The sequence below is a fragment of the Melanerpes formicivorus genome, unplaced genomic scaffold (genome assembly GCF_026170545.1).
Source record: "Melanerpes formicivorus ecotype bairdi unplaced genomic scaffold, bMelFor1.0.p_v2 SCAF_108, whole genome shotgun sequence".
Taxonomy (NCBI): domain Eukaryota; kingdom Metazoa; phylum Chordata; class Aves; order Piciformes; family Picidae; genus Melanerpes; species Melanerpes formicivorus.
In genome coordinates this window covers 277,590-294,547 of record NW_027142460.1, presented here as the reverse complement: position 1 = coordinate 294,547, position 16,958 = coordinate 277,590, and the positions used below count along the sequence as shown (strand labels likewise).

Genomic DNA, 16,958 nt, shown 5'->3' with positions numbered 1-16,958 from the left:
TGGTGCAGCTTGAGGCCATTTCCTCTTGCCCTACCCCATAGAAGCACAGCAGGTGTACATAAGGGCCAGGCCTTGGGTTAGGTAGCTCAAGTTTCAATATGCACACACAAGCAACTCCTCCCATCTCAACTTCCAATGGCAGTACAGCAGAAGATGGACTGCTAAGGCTCACAACCCCTTGAATCACAGGTCACACACAATCCCAGCATGGTGGGGGGTGGAAGGGGCCTCTGGAGCTCACCCAGTCCAACCCCCTGCCAAAGCAGGGCACCCACAGCAGCTTGCCCAGGAGCACAATGGCCAGGGGGGGTTGGAAGATCTCCAGACAAAGACACTCCACAAGGACAAGGAGAGCTCCAGGACCTTCACACCAAAGAATTTCCTCCTCACCTCCAGATGGAACCTGCTAGGTTCCAGTGTGTGTCCCTTGCCCTGTCTCTGGACAGCACCTTAAGAGTCTGTCCCCTTCCTCCTGCCGCCCACCCTTCAGCTCTTGCTGAGCATTGCTCAGCTCCCCTCTGGGGCTGCTCTGCTCCAGGCTCTCAGCCCCAGGGCTCTCAGCCTTTGCTCCTTACAAAGCTGCTCCAAGCCCCTCAGCATCAGTTTAAGCCCAACAAACACTACCCCAGGAAGAAAAGAGCCTTCCTTAACACTGGTCTCCATTCGCTCTTCCCTGACTCCCACATCACCGCTCCCAAGATCAGGCTCATCAAATCTCAACCCCATTCTTTAGCAACACCCAGGATCAATCAATCAGCTCATCCACCCAAATATTATGCCCAGCATTGTGAGCTTTCCTCAATGAAGCCTGTCCTAATTACCCAGCTGACTAAAACAAACCCAAAAAGCCCCAATCAAGCAGCCTGTGCATCCAGCTGCAGAGGCAGACACTCAGTGGGGGCTGCACAGATGAGGCATCACAACAGCTCCAGATGTCAAGGTTATTTTGGGCTCATCAAGCTCAGCTTTGATGCTCCCCACACCCCCTTTGCTCCAGCATGAGGGACTCCCAGCAGACACTGCATGTGTGACCAGCCTCATGCGTGTCCTGCTCAGCATTGTTCCACCCTTGGGTGCTTTTCCTCATCACTGTCTCAAAACACTCACGAGGGCTGAAGCTGCACAAGAAGGTCACTGCTGGGGAGGCTCTCACTGCACTCCAGCAGAAAATGTTTCCCCATGAGAACAGTCAGACATTGGAGCCATCTCCCAAGGGAAGTGGTGGATTTCCCTACACTGGGGAGTGTTAAGCCTCACCTTGGCAGGGAGCTGGGCCAGCTCAGTCCTGCTCTGCTGCTACCTAGAAAGGTTGGACCAGGTGACCCTTGGGGTCCCTTCCAGCCTGGCACTCTGGGATTCTGTGAAGGTTGTTCCAACACCATCCCAGGGTGTTTCAGAGATGAGGAGGTGGAAGGTCAGTACTGTAGGACAGGCAGCACCTCCAATTCCTGTTCCTCAACTCTTCTTCCTCCAAAGCTATTTTCAACCCTGGTATTCAGCTTTCTTATCCAACATGAAGAGAGATGTTTGCAAGTGACTAGCAAGCAACAGAACAAAAGAAAACAAGAGCTTTAGGTTGGACCCCAGCAGCAATTGCTTCCCCAAAAGGGTTGTCAAGCCCTGAACCAGGCTGCCCAGCACAGTGCTGTGGTCCTTGTCCCTGAAGAGGTTTCAGGGATGTGCAGATGTAGTGCTGAGAGCCATGGCTCAGTGGTGACCTGGCAGTGCTGGGCCAAGGGTTGGACTCCATGATCTTAAAGGTCTCTTCCAAGCAAAACAATGCTGTGACTCTGTGATTTCAGGAAGGACACAGGGACTGCTCCAAACACTTCCTGTAACATCCCTCAGCAAGTTCCTGCTGCCACAAAACCAGGTGGGGGAGTGGGGGAGGCTGACACCTGCCAGGCTGTGCTGCCATCCCACCAGAGCTGCACAGGCTGAGAGCTGGGGGCAGGGAGGAGGCTGACACCTGCCAGGCTGTGCTGCCATCCCACCAGAGCTGCACAGCCTGAGAGCTGGGGGCAGGCAAACCTCATGGAGCTCCATAAGGCCAAGTGCAGGGTCCTGCACCTGGGGAGGAACAACAGCAGGCACCAGGACAGGCTGGGGACTGCCCTGCTGGAGAGCAGCTCTATGGAGGAAGACCTTGGAGTGCTGGGGGGCAGCAAGTTCTGCATGGGACAGCAATGTGCCCTGGGGGCCAAGAGAGCCAATGGGATCCTGGTGGGCAGCAAGTTCTGCATGGGACAGCAGTGTGCCCCTGTGGCCAAGAGAGCCAATGGGATCCTGGTGGGCAGCAAGTTCTGTATGGGACAGCAATGTGCCCTGGGGGCCAAGAGAGTCAATGGGATCCTGGTGGGCAGCAAGTTCTGCATGGGACAGCAGTGTGCCCCTGTGGCCAAGAGAGCCAATGGGATCCTGGTGGGCAGCAAGTTCTGCATGGGACAGCAATGTGCCCTGGGGGCCAAGAGAGCCAATAGGATCCTGGGGGGCAGCAAGGAAAGTGTGGCCAGCAGGGCTGGGGAGGTTCTGCTCCCCCTCTGCTCTGCCCTGCTCAGACCACAGCTGCAATCCTGTGTCCAGTTCTGGGCTCCCCAGTTCCAGAGAGACAGAGACCTGCTGGAGAGAGGCCAAGGGAGAGCCAGGAGGATGCTTAGGGGACTTGAGCATCTCCCCTGTGAAGAGAGACTGAGAGCCCTGGGGCTGGAGAAGAGAAGGCTGAGAGGGATCTGATCAATGCCTATCAATAGCTGAGGGGTGGGGGGCAAGTGAAGAGGGCCAAGCTCCTTTGGGTGGTTGTGAGAGTCTCAGGCTGTGCCTTTAAGAAAAGAGAGCTACAGAGCACTCTGGCTGAAGGTTTAGGTGCAGAAAGGAAAACAAAGCTAACTCTAAGCCAATTCCATTGGCAGGTCAGCACAAGTGGGGCTTTTAGGAACTCAGTCTGAGCTCAGTGGGCTCATCTCTCTGCTCTTGTTCCTGGCAGCCTGCTTGCAACTGACCTGGAGCTCCTGAGGGAACAAAGCTAACCTTTTTCCTCAACAACTGCTTTGAGCTAAGGGAATTTCCCTCATTTTCCATTTCTCTCTTTAAGCCTTTTTGGGGAAAGGGGAGGAAGGGGGAAAAGGGGTTTGGGGGGAGCCCAGGGGGAGATTCTCCTCCAGAGGGAGTTTGTGTCACCTCCTTTCCTGCATGTTTTTGTACCTGCTGTAGATCCTGTGTGGTTGGTACACGTTCACTGCAGGGCACTCTGCCTCCCTCAGTGGCTTCTCTGACCCACTCCAGGGGCTGTGGGAGGATTAAACCTTCACACTGCCACAGAGGTGCACAGCAATAAGCCAAGGAATGGAGACAAACTTGACCAGGGAAGGTTTCAGCTCAGCATGAGGAGAAACTTCTTTGGTGTGAGGGTGCCAGGGTGCCAGAGCCCTGGAGCAGGCTGCCCAGAGAGGTTGTGGAGTCTCCTGCTCTGCAGCCTTTCCAACCCCACCTGGCTGCATTCCTGTGCAGCCTGCCCTGGGTGCTCTGCTCTGGCAGGGGGGGTGGATTGGATGAGCTCTGGAGGTCCCTTCTAGCCTCTAACACTCTGTGATTTGGTTTCCCTTAGTGTCACTCCCATTGCCTTGCTGTGACAATGTGGACACTCGATATGGGTGTGCACAAACCCCTGCATGTTCCCCCCACCCTCTGGATCTGCACAAAGTCTGAACTCCCCAGCCCTGTCATTATCACACAAACAAGCATTAAATAATGAACCCACAAACACATCAAGTGTGGCTTTGTTCTGTGTCCCCCCACACCCCCCCAGCTGAAGTTCACAGAATGCTTTAAGTTGGAAGGGACCTTAAAGATTACCTAGTTCCAACCCCCTGCCATGGGCAGGGACACCTTCCCCTAGCCCACATTGCTCAAGGCCTCATCCAGCCTGGCCTTGAACAGCTCCAGGGAGGGGGCAGGCTCCAGAGAGTGAATTCCAGAACAGCCAGGAAAATGACTTACTGACAATAAAGTGAGAGTCCCTCCCAGAGGCTGGCAGGTGTCAGGGTATGGATAACCACTGGAACATTGTGCCCTTCCTTTCAAGTCAGCTCCAGAGAATCCCAGAACCTCAGCACAGTGGGGAATGGAAAGAACCTCTGCAGACACTCCAGCCCAGCCCCCCTGCTAAAGCAGCTTGCCCAGGAGCACAGTGGCCAGGGGGGGATGGAATCTCCCCAGACAAGGAGACTCCACAGCCTCTCTGGGCAGCCTGCTCCAGGCCTCCAGCACATTTACACCAAAGAAGTTTCTTCTCATGTTCAGATGGAACCTCCTGGGTTCCATTTGTTGCTGTTGCTGCTTGTCCTGTCCCTGGGCACCACTAAAAAGTGTCTGGGGTCATTCTCTTGCCCCCCACAGCTCCTTTAGCTCTTGCTGAGCTCAGGTCCCCTCTGGAGCTGCTCTGCTCCAGACTCTCAGCCCCAGGGCTCTCAGCCTTTACTCCTCACAGAGCTGCTCCAGGACCCTCAGCAGCTCTGCAGCCTCTGCTGGGCTCTCTCCCATTAGTTCCCTGTCTCTCTCCAACTTTGAAGCCCAGATTTGGATCCACTACTCCAGCTGTGGCCTCCCTAGGGCAGAGCAGAGGGGCAGGAGAACCTCACCCAGCCTTTTCTCACGTGCACAGAAGACAGGAGGGGGTTGAAGGATGTCAAGCTGAGCCTGGCTCAGATGATGGAAGGCTGCAAGCACATTCATTCACCTTGAAATAGATCACCAAAGGTCAGAAGAACTGCCAGATTCAGTCAGGCTTCACCTTAAGCTCAGGCAAGTGAATCTTATCATTGCTGGGTAAGAAGAGTAAGAAGATGATGTCCTGCTCCTCACCAAGTAGCTGCATTTCAAGCTCCTGTTACTGAATGCCCACATCCAGTCTCAGTCTCCCCTCTCCCAGCTCAAAGCCATTGCTCCTGATCCCATCACTACAAGCCCTTGTAAAGAGCCCCTCCCCAGCCTGAGACATTAGGGTTAGAGAGCAGCTCAAGACAAAACCATCACGATGGCCAAGAGGCTTCAGGAACACGGCACACAGAGCTCTGGAGGTTACTGGACCCAGGCTGTCAGCCACCCAGCTTTGTGACCAGCAAATCCCTGCTTTCTGGGAACAAAAACAGACCATGAAATGACAGAACTGTTTTGGTTGTCAATAACCTCCAGGACCAACCTGGTTGCCTTCTATGAGCAGGTGACAACATCAATAGCTGAGGGGAGAGCAGCTGATGTCGTTTGCCTGGGCCTGAGCAAAGCCTTCCACACTGTCCCACACCACATCCTGGTCTGCAGGCTGGTGACACATGGGTGTGATGGGTGACCACCAGATGGATACAGAACTGGCTTGGTGGCTGCACCCAAAGAGTGGCTGTCAATGGCTCCATGTCCCAGTGGAGGCCAGGGACAAGCAGAGTCCCTCAGGGATCAGTCCTGGGTCCAGGCTTGTTCAACATCTTTGTGGGTGCCATGGACAGTGGCACTGAGTGCACCCTCAGCAGGTTTGCTGCTGACACCAAGCTGTGTGGTGCAGCAGACAGCTGGAGGGAAGGGATCCATCCAGAGGGACCTGGACAGGCTGCAGAGGTGGGCACATCTGGGGACGACGGAGATTGGAATCAATACAGCTGATCAATATGATCTAGTATTGTTCCTTTATTGCTTCAGCATTGTTCTGTTCTAAGGCAAGCATAGTGCAAAGCAGACAGCAGAGCTGACAGGCTAGTAAGGAGTGCGCAGAAGAAGTGCGTATTAAGAAAGCCTTTACAACTTATATGAGCTCGGGGGGCATTGCTGGCATGGCTTCATTGGCCCCTCACGAGTGACCACACGCTGTACTGCTGTGGATTATTGGTTAGCACGCGGGATTGTTGATATACCTGTGTGTCCTGTCATTCCCAGACAACTCTCTATGTTTATGGCTACCAGGGCCCTGCTTTGGTTACACGGTGCGGGCACAGCACTGTTCTGCCATACTGCTACACTTCCGCACTCGTGCTGGGCACGGCCTGCCACCATGTCAGGCTCTAGGCCTACACTGCCAGATTGCTCACGCTGCCTGTCACAACCATTACTACAGGCACAAGCCAACCTCAGGAGGTTCAACAAGAGCAAGGGCAGGGTCCTGCAGCTGGGTGGAGGCAATCCCAGGCACAAATCCAGGCTGGGCAGGGACTGGCTGGAAAGCAGCCCTGAGGAGAGAGACTTGGGGGTGCTGGGGGAGGAGAAGCTCACCAGGAGCTCTCAGTCTGCACTTGCAGCCCAGAAAGCCAACCAGAGCCTGGGCTGCAGCAGGAGAAGTGTGGCCAGCAGGGCAAGGGAGGTGATTCTCCCCCTCTGCTCAGCTCTGGGGAGACCCCACCTGGAGTCCTGCCTCCAGTTCTGGAGCCCCTATGACAAGAGGGATCTGGAGGTGCTGGAAGGTGTCCAGAGAAGGGACAGGAGGCTGAGCAGAGGGCTGGAGCACCTCTCCTGTGAGGACAGACTGAAGGAGTTGGGGCTGTTCAGTCTGGAGAAGAGAAGGCTCCCAGGTGACCTCATTGTGGCCTTCCAGGATCTGCAGGGGGCTACAGGAAGGCTGGGGAGGGACTGCTCAGGATCTCAGGCAGTGATAGGACTAGGGGGAATGGAATGAAGCTGGAGGTGGGGAGATTCAGGCTAGATGTGAGGAGGAAGTTCTTCCCCATGAGAGTGGTGAAGCCCTGGAATGGGTTGTGCAGGGAGGTGGTTGGGGCCCTGTCCCTGGAGGTGTTTAAGGCCAGGCTGGCTGAGGCTGTGGCCAGGCTGATCTAGTGTGGGGTGTCCCTGCCCATGGCAGGGGGGTTGGAACTGGATGATCCTTGTGGTCCCTTCCAACCCTGACTGACACTATGGTACTATGATCAAGTCCAACCAGCAGCCTCACACCACCACAGCCATCCAACCACGTCCCACAGTGCCACGGCCACAGGGCTCTTAAGCATCTCCAGGGCTGGAGACTCCACCACCGCCCTGGGCAGCCTCTGCCAGGCCCTGACCACTCTTGCAGCACAGAAGTTTTTCCTCATCTCCAACCTAACCTTCCCCTGGCACAACTCCAGGCCATGGCCTCTCATTCCATCCCCTGACACTAGGGAGAAGAGACCAAGCCCCACCTGGCTCCAGCCTCCTTGCAGGGAGTAGGACTAAGACATCAGATTTCCAACAGCATTCAAGGCTCAGAAGCCAGCAGATTCCAGATGAATGATGGCTGGTGAGAATACACTGAAAAAAGCCACAAAAATGAGCTGTTTCAGTCCAGAATGTCTTAGGACCTAGTATCATCTCATAGTATCACGGTATCAGTCAGGGTTGGAAGGGACCACAAGGATCAGCCAGTTCCAACCCCCCTGCCATGGGCAGGGACACCCCACACTAGATCAGCCTGGCCACAGCCTCAGCCAGCCTGGCCTTAAACACCTCCAGGGACAGGGCCCCAACCCCCTCCCTGCACAACCCATTCCAGGGCTTCACCACTCTCATGGGGAAGAACTTCCTCCTCACCTCCAGCCTCAATCTCCCCACCTCCAGCTTCATTCCATTCCCCCTAGTCCTATCACTGCCTGAGATCCTGAGCAGTCCCTCCCCAGCCTTCCTGGAGCCCCCTTCAGATCCTGGAAGGCCACAAGGAGGTCACCTGGGAGCCTTCTCTTCTCCAGACTGAACAGCCCCAACTCCTTCAGTCTGTCCTCACAGGAGAGGTGCTCCAGCCCTCTGCTCATCCTCCTGGCCCTGCTCTGGACACCTTCCAGCACCTCCACATCCCTCTTGTCATAGGGGCTCCAGAACTGGAGGCAGGACTCCAGGTGGGGTCTCCCCAGAGCTGAGCAGAGGGGGGAGAATCACCTCCCTTGCCCTGCTGGCCACACTTCTCCTGCTGCAGCCCAGGATCTGGTTGGCTTTCTGGGCTGCAAGTGCACACTGAGAGCTCCTGGTGAGCTTCTCCTCCCCCAGCACCCCCAAGTCTCTCTCCTCAGGGCTGCTTTCCAGCCAGTCCCTGCCCAGCCTGCATTTGTGCCTGGGATTGCCTCCACCCAGCTGCAGGACCCTGCCCTTGCTCTTGTTGAACCTCCTGAGGTTGGCTTGTGCCCACCTCTGCAGCCTGTCCAGGTCCCTCTGGATGGATCCCTTCCCTCCAGCTGTCTGCTGCCCCACACAGCTTGGTGTCATCAGCAAACCTGCTGAGGGTGCACTCAGTGCCACTGTCCATGGCACCCACAAAGATGTTGAACAAGCCTGGTCCCAGGACTGATCCCTGAGGGACTCTGCTTGTCCCTGGCCTCCACTGGGACATGGAGCCATGGACAGCCACCCTTTGGCCATCAAGCCAGTTCCTTATCCATCTGGTGGTCACCCATCACACCCATGTGTCACCAGCCTGGAGACCAGGATGTGGTGTGGGACAGTGTGGAAGGCTTTGCTCAGGCCCAGGCAAACGACATCAGCTGCTCTCCCCTCAGCTATTGATGTTGTCACCTGCTCAGAGAAGGCCACCAGGTTGGTCAGGCAGGATTTGCCCTTGGTGAAGCCATGCTGACTCCATCTCCTGAACATCTGCAACACCACCAGCCCCCAGCCTGAGAGCAGCACATGGGGACTTGCTTCAAAGTGCCCAGTCAGAAAATACCTGCTGACCAACTCCAGATCTGCAATCATACCACAGAATGGTTTGGGTTTGGAAGGGACCTCCAGAGGTCAGCCAGTTCAAGTCCCCTCTGCAGTCAGCAGGGACATCCTCACAGCCTTCTCCAGCCTCACCTTGACTATCTCCAGGGAAGGAGCCTCAACCACCTCCCTGGGCAACCTGTGCCAGTGCTCCACCACCCTCCTGCTGCAGAACTTGTCCCTAACCTCCAATCTCCATCTGCTCTGCTCTAGTTTGAAGCCATTGCCCCTGCTCCTGTCCCTGCAGGCCTTTGCAAGCAGACCCTCTGCAGCCTTCTTGTAGCCCTAGGACCCCCTTCAGGTCCTGGCAGGCTGCTCTTAGGTCTGCCTGGAGCCTTCTCCTCTCCAGGCTGAACACCCCCAGCTCCCTCAGCCTGTACTGGTAGGAGAACTGCTCCAACCCCCTGGTCATGTTTGGGGCCTTCATCTGCACCTGCTCCATCAGGTCCAATTCCTTTCTGTGTTGAGGGCTGCAGAAACTAATATCTACCACTGTGTGTTCTCTGCTGGCCTCTTCAAGCTACAAATTCATCCCAGCCCAGCCATTTTCCTGTTTCCATCAGGATTTCAAACCACTCTCCCTCCTCCTGGCCCTGAAGGTCTTTGCAAGCAGTCCCTCTGCAGCCTTCTTGTCCCCTCAGGTCCTGGCAGGCTGCTCTTAGGTCTCCCCAGAGCCCTCTCTTCTCCAGGCTGAACAAGGTATGCTCATCCTAGTTCAGAAGCAGCCTTCCCTGCGCTCCTAGGATGTGCTGGTGCTAGGAGTGATATCTGAGCACAAACTGCCAGTTGCATAACCACCATCACAAGGCAGCACTGAGCTGTCTTTCAGAGTGCTCAGTGGCAGCTGACCTGGATGTGGGGGTTGTGTGTGTGTGGACATTGTCCTGGCTGCAGGGACCTTACAGGAAGGGCAGATTGCTCTGAACTTGCAGTTCTGAACAGTTGGAGCAGCAAATGTAGCAGATGAATGGAAAGCTCTTAAAGACCTCAGAAGACTTTTTCAATGTGTATTCAGCATGGCCTCCCCTGGAGTATTGTGTCCAGCTCTGGGCCCCTCAGCTCAGGAAGGACCTCAGGGAACTGCTTGAGAGAGTCCAGCCCAGAGCCACAAGGATGCTGCAGGCAGTGGAAGATCTTCCTCAGGAGGAGAGCCTGAGGGAGCTGAGGGCTCTGGAGCTTGCAGAGGAGGAGCCTGAGGGTGACCTCATTGCTGGTGCTGAAGCTGTGCAGGCTGAGTGCCCAGAGGCTGGAGCCAGGCTCTGCTGGGGGATGCCCAATGCCAGTACAAGGGGCAGTGGTGGAAGCTGAGGCAGAGGAAGTGCCATGGGAACAGGAGGACTATGCAGTGAAGGAGTTTAGAGCTCCCAACTCTGATCCAAGCAGAGTTGATCTCTATACTTGGTAACACAAGGAGTGATACAGGAGCATGCTGTCAGCAGCTGGGAGCTACAATCACTCTCAGCACCCCAGCATGGTGAGGGGTGGAAGGGACCTCTGGAGCTCACCCAGTCCAACCCCCTGCCAAAGCAGGGCACCCACAGCAGCTTGCCCAGGAGCACAATGGCCAAGTGGAATCTCTCCAGACAAGGAGACCCAAAACCTCTCTGGGCAGCCTGCTCCAGGCCTCCAGCACCCTCACAACAAAGAAGTTTCTCCTCCTGTTCAGATGGAACCTCCTGGGTTCCAGTTTGTGCCCACTGCCCCTTGTCCTGTCCCTGGGCACCACTGACAAGAGTCTGCCCCCAGCCTCTTGCCCCCCACAGCTCCTTTAGCTCTTGCTGAGCATTGCTCAGCTCCCCTTTGGAGTTGCTCTTCTCCAGGCTCTCAGCCTCACAGAGATGCTCCAAGGCCCTCAGTAGCTTTGTAGTCCTCCAACCACCCTTGTGACTGAAGCCTATGAAATCAAACTTGCTTCAAGTGCTAGATGAAGTCAACAGCTGCACAGGTCACCATGTTAAGATGGCTTTGGACAGCTGTTGTGGTGCTAGCTGCTCTTTTGGTCTAAGCCTGATAAACTGTTCTCACAGAAGCCCAACAGTTTTAGATGTTCCCATGTCAGAATGAAGCCACATTGCTCTCAGGAGTTTAAAGTGAACCTCTGCAAGGCCTTTGCTACTGAATCACTATTGATTGTGGCAGAGCAGGGGATGTGGTTTGTCTGGATTCCAGCAAGGCAGCTGAGGCTGTCTGCCACAGCATCCTCACAGCTGACCTGAGGCAGAGGATGAGCAGGGGGGGAGGTGGATGGGAACTGGTTGAAGGAAAGAACTCAGAGTTGTGCTCAATGGGATGGAGGCCAGCTGGAGGCCTGTGCCCAGGGGAGTCCCTCAGGGCTCAGCACTGGGACCAGAGCTGGTCAATAGATTCATCAATGACCTGCAGGAGGGCACAGAGGGCACTGCCAGCAAGGTTGCTGATGGCACCAAGCTGGGTGGAGTGGCTGACACAGGAGGTTGTGCTGCCCTCCAGCCTGACCTGGACAGGCTGAGAGCTGGGCAGGGAGAAATGGAATGAAGCTCAACAAGGGCAAGGGCAGAGTCTGGCACCTGGGAAAGAACAACCCCAGGGAGCAGGAGAGGTTGGGGACTGAGCTGTTGGAGAGCAGGGAAGGGGAAAGGGACCTGAGGGGTCCTGGTGGATGGGAGGTTGACCAGAAGCCAGCAATGTGCTCTGGTGGCCAAGGAGGCCAAGGGCATCCTGGGCTGCATTAGGAGGGCTGTGGTCAGTAGCTCAGAGAGGTTCTCCTCCCTCTCTGCTCTGTCCTGCTGAGGCCACAGCTGGAGTATTGTGGCCAGCTCTGGGCCCCTCAGCTCAAGAGGGAGAGCTGCTTGAGAGAGTCCAGCACAGAGCCACAAGGATGATGAAGGCAGTGGAAGATCTTCCTCAGGAGGAGAGCCTGAGGGAGCTGAGGGCTCTGGAGCTTGCAGAGGAGGAGCCTGAGGGTGACCTCATTGCTGGTGCTGAAGCTGTGCAGGCTGAGTGCCCAGAGGCTGGAGCCAGGCTCTGCTGGGGGCTGCCCAATGCCAGCACAAGGGGCAGTGGTGGAAGCTGAGGCAGAGGAAGTGCCATGGGAACAGGAGGAAGAATTTTTCCCCTGTGAGGGTGACAGAGGCCTGGAGCAGGCTGCCCAGGGGGGTTGTAGAGTCTCCCTCTCTAGAGATACTCAAACCCCAGCTGGCTGTGTTCCTGTGTGAGCTGCCCTGGGTGCTCCTGCTCTGGCAGGGGGGTTGGGCTGGATGAGTTCTTGAGGTCCCTTCTGGTCCCTAACATTCTGTGACTCTGTGCTTTCCTTCACCACTTGTACCTGCTGCATCTGCAGGGAGCATAAGGGCAAACCTTTCTCAGAACTAGAGCTGTATGGAAGGGCAGGGATGAAACCCCTCTGCCACTGCAGTGAGTTTCAACCATGGTTCTGAAGCTTAGGGAAGAAGCTTTCTACTCACTTATTTCGCTGGCAACCTGCTCCAGCTTCTCCTTCGACCTGCTGATTAGAACCACCTTCATTCCACGTCTTGCTAACTGCAAGAGAACCAAAGCAGGACACATGAGAACAGGCACAAGTCACCCCCAAGGCAGCAGCATGGCCAGAGAGGAGTCCCCCCCACACTGGGGACCAGAGAGGAGTCCCCCCCCACACTGGGGACCAGAGAGGAGTCCCTCCCACACTGGGGACCAGAGAGGAGTCCCCCCCACACTGGGGACCAGAGAGGAGGAGTCCCCCCCACACTGGGGACCAGAGAGGAGTCCCCCCCACACTGGGGACCAGAGAGAAGTCCCCACACTGGGGACCAGAGAGGAGTCCCCAGACTGGTGGCATCCCTCCCTCATTTGCTGGTGACCACAACAGTCCCAGCAAGAGGCAGTTCTCAAGGCATTGTTACCTCTCTCACCATCTCCTCCACGAAGGAGGAAGGAAAATGGTTCTACACACAGCCAGCAGTGCCCAGCTGCATCCCCAGCTGCCTGGGCAGCAGGGGCAGGGAGGGCATTCTGCCCCTCTGCTCTGCTGCAACCCCACCTGCAGCGCTGGGGCCGGCTCTGGAGTCCTCAGCACAGCCAGGGACCTGCTGGGGCAGGGACAGGAGGCCACAGCAGTGCTGGCAGCCCTCTGCTGGGAGGCCAGGCTGGGAGAGCTGGGGTTGTGCAGCCTGGAGAGGAGAAGGCTGCAGGGAGACCTCCTGGGGGCCTTGCAGTGCTTCAAGAGCTGAGCAGAAAGCTGGGAGGGCCTTTTGCGGAGGGCCTGATGTGCCAGGACAAGAGGTGATGGTCTGAACTAGAAGAGGGAGATTTAGACTGGATAGGACAAGGAAATTTGTTATCCTGAGGGTGGTGAAACACTGGAGCAGGTTGCCCAGAGAGGTGGTGGAAGCCCCATCCCTAGAAGCAATTCAGGTGAGGTTGTCTGGGGCTCTGAGCAACCTGCTCCAGTTGCAGACGTCCCTGCTCCAGTTGCAGATGTCCCTGCTCCCTGCAGGGAGGTTGGACTAGATGACCTTTAAAGGTCCCTTCCCACTCTAACCAGAATCCTGTGATCATATGAATCATCTATGATTCTATTTTCTGCAGAGCAGAAAGGGACTTGGGGGTCAGGGGGTGCAGGTGGCAAGGCACAGAGGCAGGAAGGGAAATCTGATGGATGAGAAATGCTTCCTGCCCTGGGGGCTCTGCAGAACCACCACCACCACCACCACAAAAAAACCCCAACCAAGCAAGAAAAAGGGAATCTCTCAGAGCTGCTCCCAGCCAGTGCAGGGCTGGTGCTGCAGAGAGCACAGCACTGAGTCCAGCCAGGCTCTCTTGGACACTGCACGCTGCAGCTGGGAGTTCTTTTTGCTCTACAGCCTTGTACTCAGCACCATTTGTCAGGATGTTCTCTGGGCTTAAAGGCTCAGTTGCCCCTCACTAACAGGCATTTGCTGTCTGAAGACATTCCCTTACCACACTTGGTGCCTACCTATCCATCAAGAGCAGCAGTACAGTAAATGAGAGTCAAAAAATAAGCCCCAGCTTCAGAGACTCCTCCAACCCTTGGGAACAACTGGAGAACACTGCAGGCAGCCAGGAATGCCCCTGGGTGCCTGGAAGCATCAAGGGTTGAGAAAGTGAAAGCAATTAAGAAGTGATTACACCAGAAAAGTTAAGAATCAAAGCTGAAGGGCAAGGAAAGGGCTGCAGAGGATACACAAACAAAGGGAAGCTAACACGGAAGGATTTGTCTGGCTGGTCACCAAAGGGAGGAAGGCAGGCAGGAGATGAGGCCTTGAGCACCCTGGGCCAGAGAAAGGTGTCCCTGCCCATGGCAAGGGGGCTGGAACTGGATGAGGCCTTGAGCACCCTGGGCCAGAGAAAGGTGTCCCTGCCCATGGCAAGGGGGCTGGAACTGGATGAGGCCTTGAGCACCCTGCTCTGCCCTGGGGAGACCTCATCTTGAGTACTGTGTTCAGTGCTGGGCTCCCCAGCTCAGGAGGGACAGGGATCTGCTGGAGAGTCCAGCACAGGGCTATGAGAATGATTAGGGGACTGCCTGGGGAGGAGAGGCTGAGAGCCCTGGGGCTGTTCAGTCTGCAGAGGAGAAGGCTGAGAGGGATCTGATCAATGGCTATCAATAGCTGAGGGCTGGGGGTCAGGAGGGAGGGGACAGGGACAGGCTCTGGTCAGCACAAGGGGCAGTGGAGGTTCCAGCTCAACATGAGGAGGAACTTCCTCACTGTGAGGGTCCCAGAGCCCTGGAGCAGGCTGCCCAGAGAGGTTGTGGAGTCTCCTTCTCTGGAGCCTTCCCAGCCCTGTCTGGATGTGTCCCTGTGTGCCCTGTGCTGGATTCTCTGCTCCTGCTCTAGCAGGGGGTTGGACTGGATGATCTCTGGAGGTCCCTCCCAACCCCTCACATCCTGTGAGCCTGTGAACCTGGGCTAGGGAAAAGTCTCCCTGCCCCATGGCAGGGAGGGTGGAAGTAGGTGATGTGATCTTTAAGGCCCCTCCCAACCCAAACCATTCTATGATCTCTTCTCTACAGATATCTCCATTGAGATAAGGTGAGGAGCTGAGACCTGCTGCTTGACAGAGCTGAGGACAATGTGACATCCAGGCAAGGACTGAGATCAACTAAGTGATCCTCACCTCTTCTGCATAGGCTTTCCCAATCCCATCAGTAGCTCCTGTGACCACTGAAAGAAACAAGAGAGAGAGAGAGAGGACACATTAGTGCTTCACAGAAATAACTGTGATGGATCTTCACTAGCAGAGGCATGGTGCTGTGGGGTTGGTGGTTGGACTTGATGATCTTCTGAGACATCCAAGTCCTCATCCCAGCCAAGAGACACAGCAAAGCCTCTGCAATAGGAGCACAGCTCAACACAGGGACTTTGACAAAGGCATGGAGGGACAGGGTGAAGGGTGATGGCTTCAGGCTGGAAGAACAGAACAGAACAGAATAGAATGGACCAGAATAGAATAGAATGGACCAGAATAGAATAGAATGGACCAGAATAGAATAGAATGGACCAGAATTGAATAGAATACAATGGACCAGAATAGAATAGAATGGAATGGACCAGAATAGAATGGAATGGACCAGAATAGAATAGAATGGACCAGAATAGAATAGAATGGACCAGAATAGAATAGAATGGACCAGAATAGAATAGAATAGAATGGACCAGAATAGAATAGAATAGAATGGACCAGAATAGAATAGAATGGACCAGAATAGAATAGAATGGACCAGAATAGAATAGAATGGACCAGAATAGAATAGAATAGAATGGACCAGAATAGAATAGAATAGAATAGAATAGAATAGAATAGAATAGAATAGACCAGAATAGAATAGAATAGACCAGAATAGAATAGAATAGACCAGAATAGAATAGAATGGAATGGACCAGAATAGAATAGACTAGACCAGAATAGAATAGACTAGACTAGAATGGACCAGAATAGAATAGAATGGACCAGAATAGAATAGAATAGAATAGACCAGAATAGAATAGAATGGACCAGAATAGAATAGAATGGAATGGACCAGAATAGAATAGAATGGACCAGAATAGAATGGAATGGACCAGAATAGAATAGAATGGACCAGAATAGAATAGAATGGACCAGAATAGAATAGAATAGAATGGACCAGAATAGAATAGAATAGAATGGACCAGAATAGAATAGAATAGAATGGACCAGAATAGAATGGAATGGACCAGAATAGAATAGAATAGACCAGAATAGAATAGAATAGAATGGACCAGAATAGAATAGAATGGACCAGAATAGAATAGAATAGAATGGACCAGAATAGAATAGAATGGAATGGACCAGAATAGAATAGAATGGACCAGAATAGAATAGAATAGAATGGACCAGAATAGAATAGAATAGAATGGACCAGAATAGAATAGAATAGAATGGACCAGAATAGAATGGAATGGACCAGAATAGAATGGAATGGACCAGAATAGAATGGAATGGACCAGAATAGAATAGAATAGAATGGACCAGAATAGAATAGAATAGAATGGACCAGAATAGAATAGAATGGACCAGAATAGAATAGAATGGACCAGAATAGAATAGAATGGACCAGAATAGAATAGAATGGACCAGAATAGAATAGAATAGACCAGAATAGAATAGAATAGAATAGAATAGAATATAATAGAATAGACCAGAATAGAATAGAATGGAATGGACCAGAATAGAATAGAATGGACCAGAATAGAATAGAATGGACCAGAATAGAATAGAATGGACCAGAATAGAATAGAATGGACCAGAATAGAATAGAATAGACCAGAATAGAATAGAATGGACCAGAATAGAATAGAATAGAATGGACCAGAATAGAATAGAATAGAATGGACCAGAATAGAATAGAATAGAATGGACCAGAATAGAATAGAATAGAATGGACCAGAATAGAATAGAATAGAATGGACCAGAATAGAATAGAATAGAATGGACCAGAATAGAATAGAATAGAATGGACCAGAATAGAATAGAATAGAATAGACCAGAATAGAATAGAATAGAATAGAATAGAATAGACCAGAATAGAATAGAATGGAATGGACCAGAATAGAATAGAATGGAATGGACCAGAATAGAATAGAATGGAATGGACCAGAATAGAATAGAATGGACCAGAATAGAATAGAATAGAATGGACCAGAATAGAATAGAATAGAATGGACCAGAATAGAATAGACTAGACCAGAATAGAATAGACTAGACCAAACCAGAATAGAATAGACTAGACCAGA

The 16,958-nt window shown here is 53.5% G+C and overlaps 1 protein-coding gene across 1 annotated transcript in view; it reads right to left on the bottom strand.

The window, feature by feature from the left end:
* HSD17B12 (hydroxysteroid 17-beta dehydrogenase 12) overlaps positions 1 to 16,958 on the bottom strand; it is a 113,425-nt gene that overhangs the window by 47,211 nt on the left and 49,256 nt on the right. The window contains exons 2-3 of the mRNA XM_068166848.1: positions 14,821 to 14,867; positions 12,147 to 12,222 (exon numbers count right to left, since the gene is read on the bottom strand). Of these exons, the coding sequence (XP_068022949.1) occupies positions 12,147 to 12,222; positions 14,821 to 14,867 (123 nt within the window). The remainder of the gene's footprint in view (positions 1 to 12,146; positions 12,223 to 14,820; positions 14,868 to 16,958) is intronic.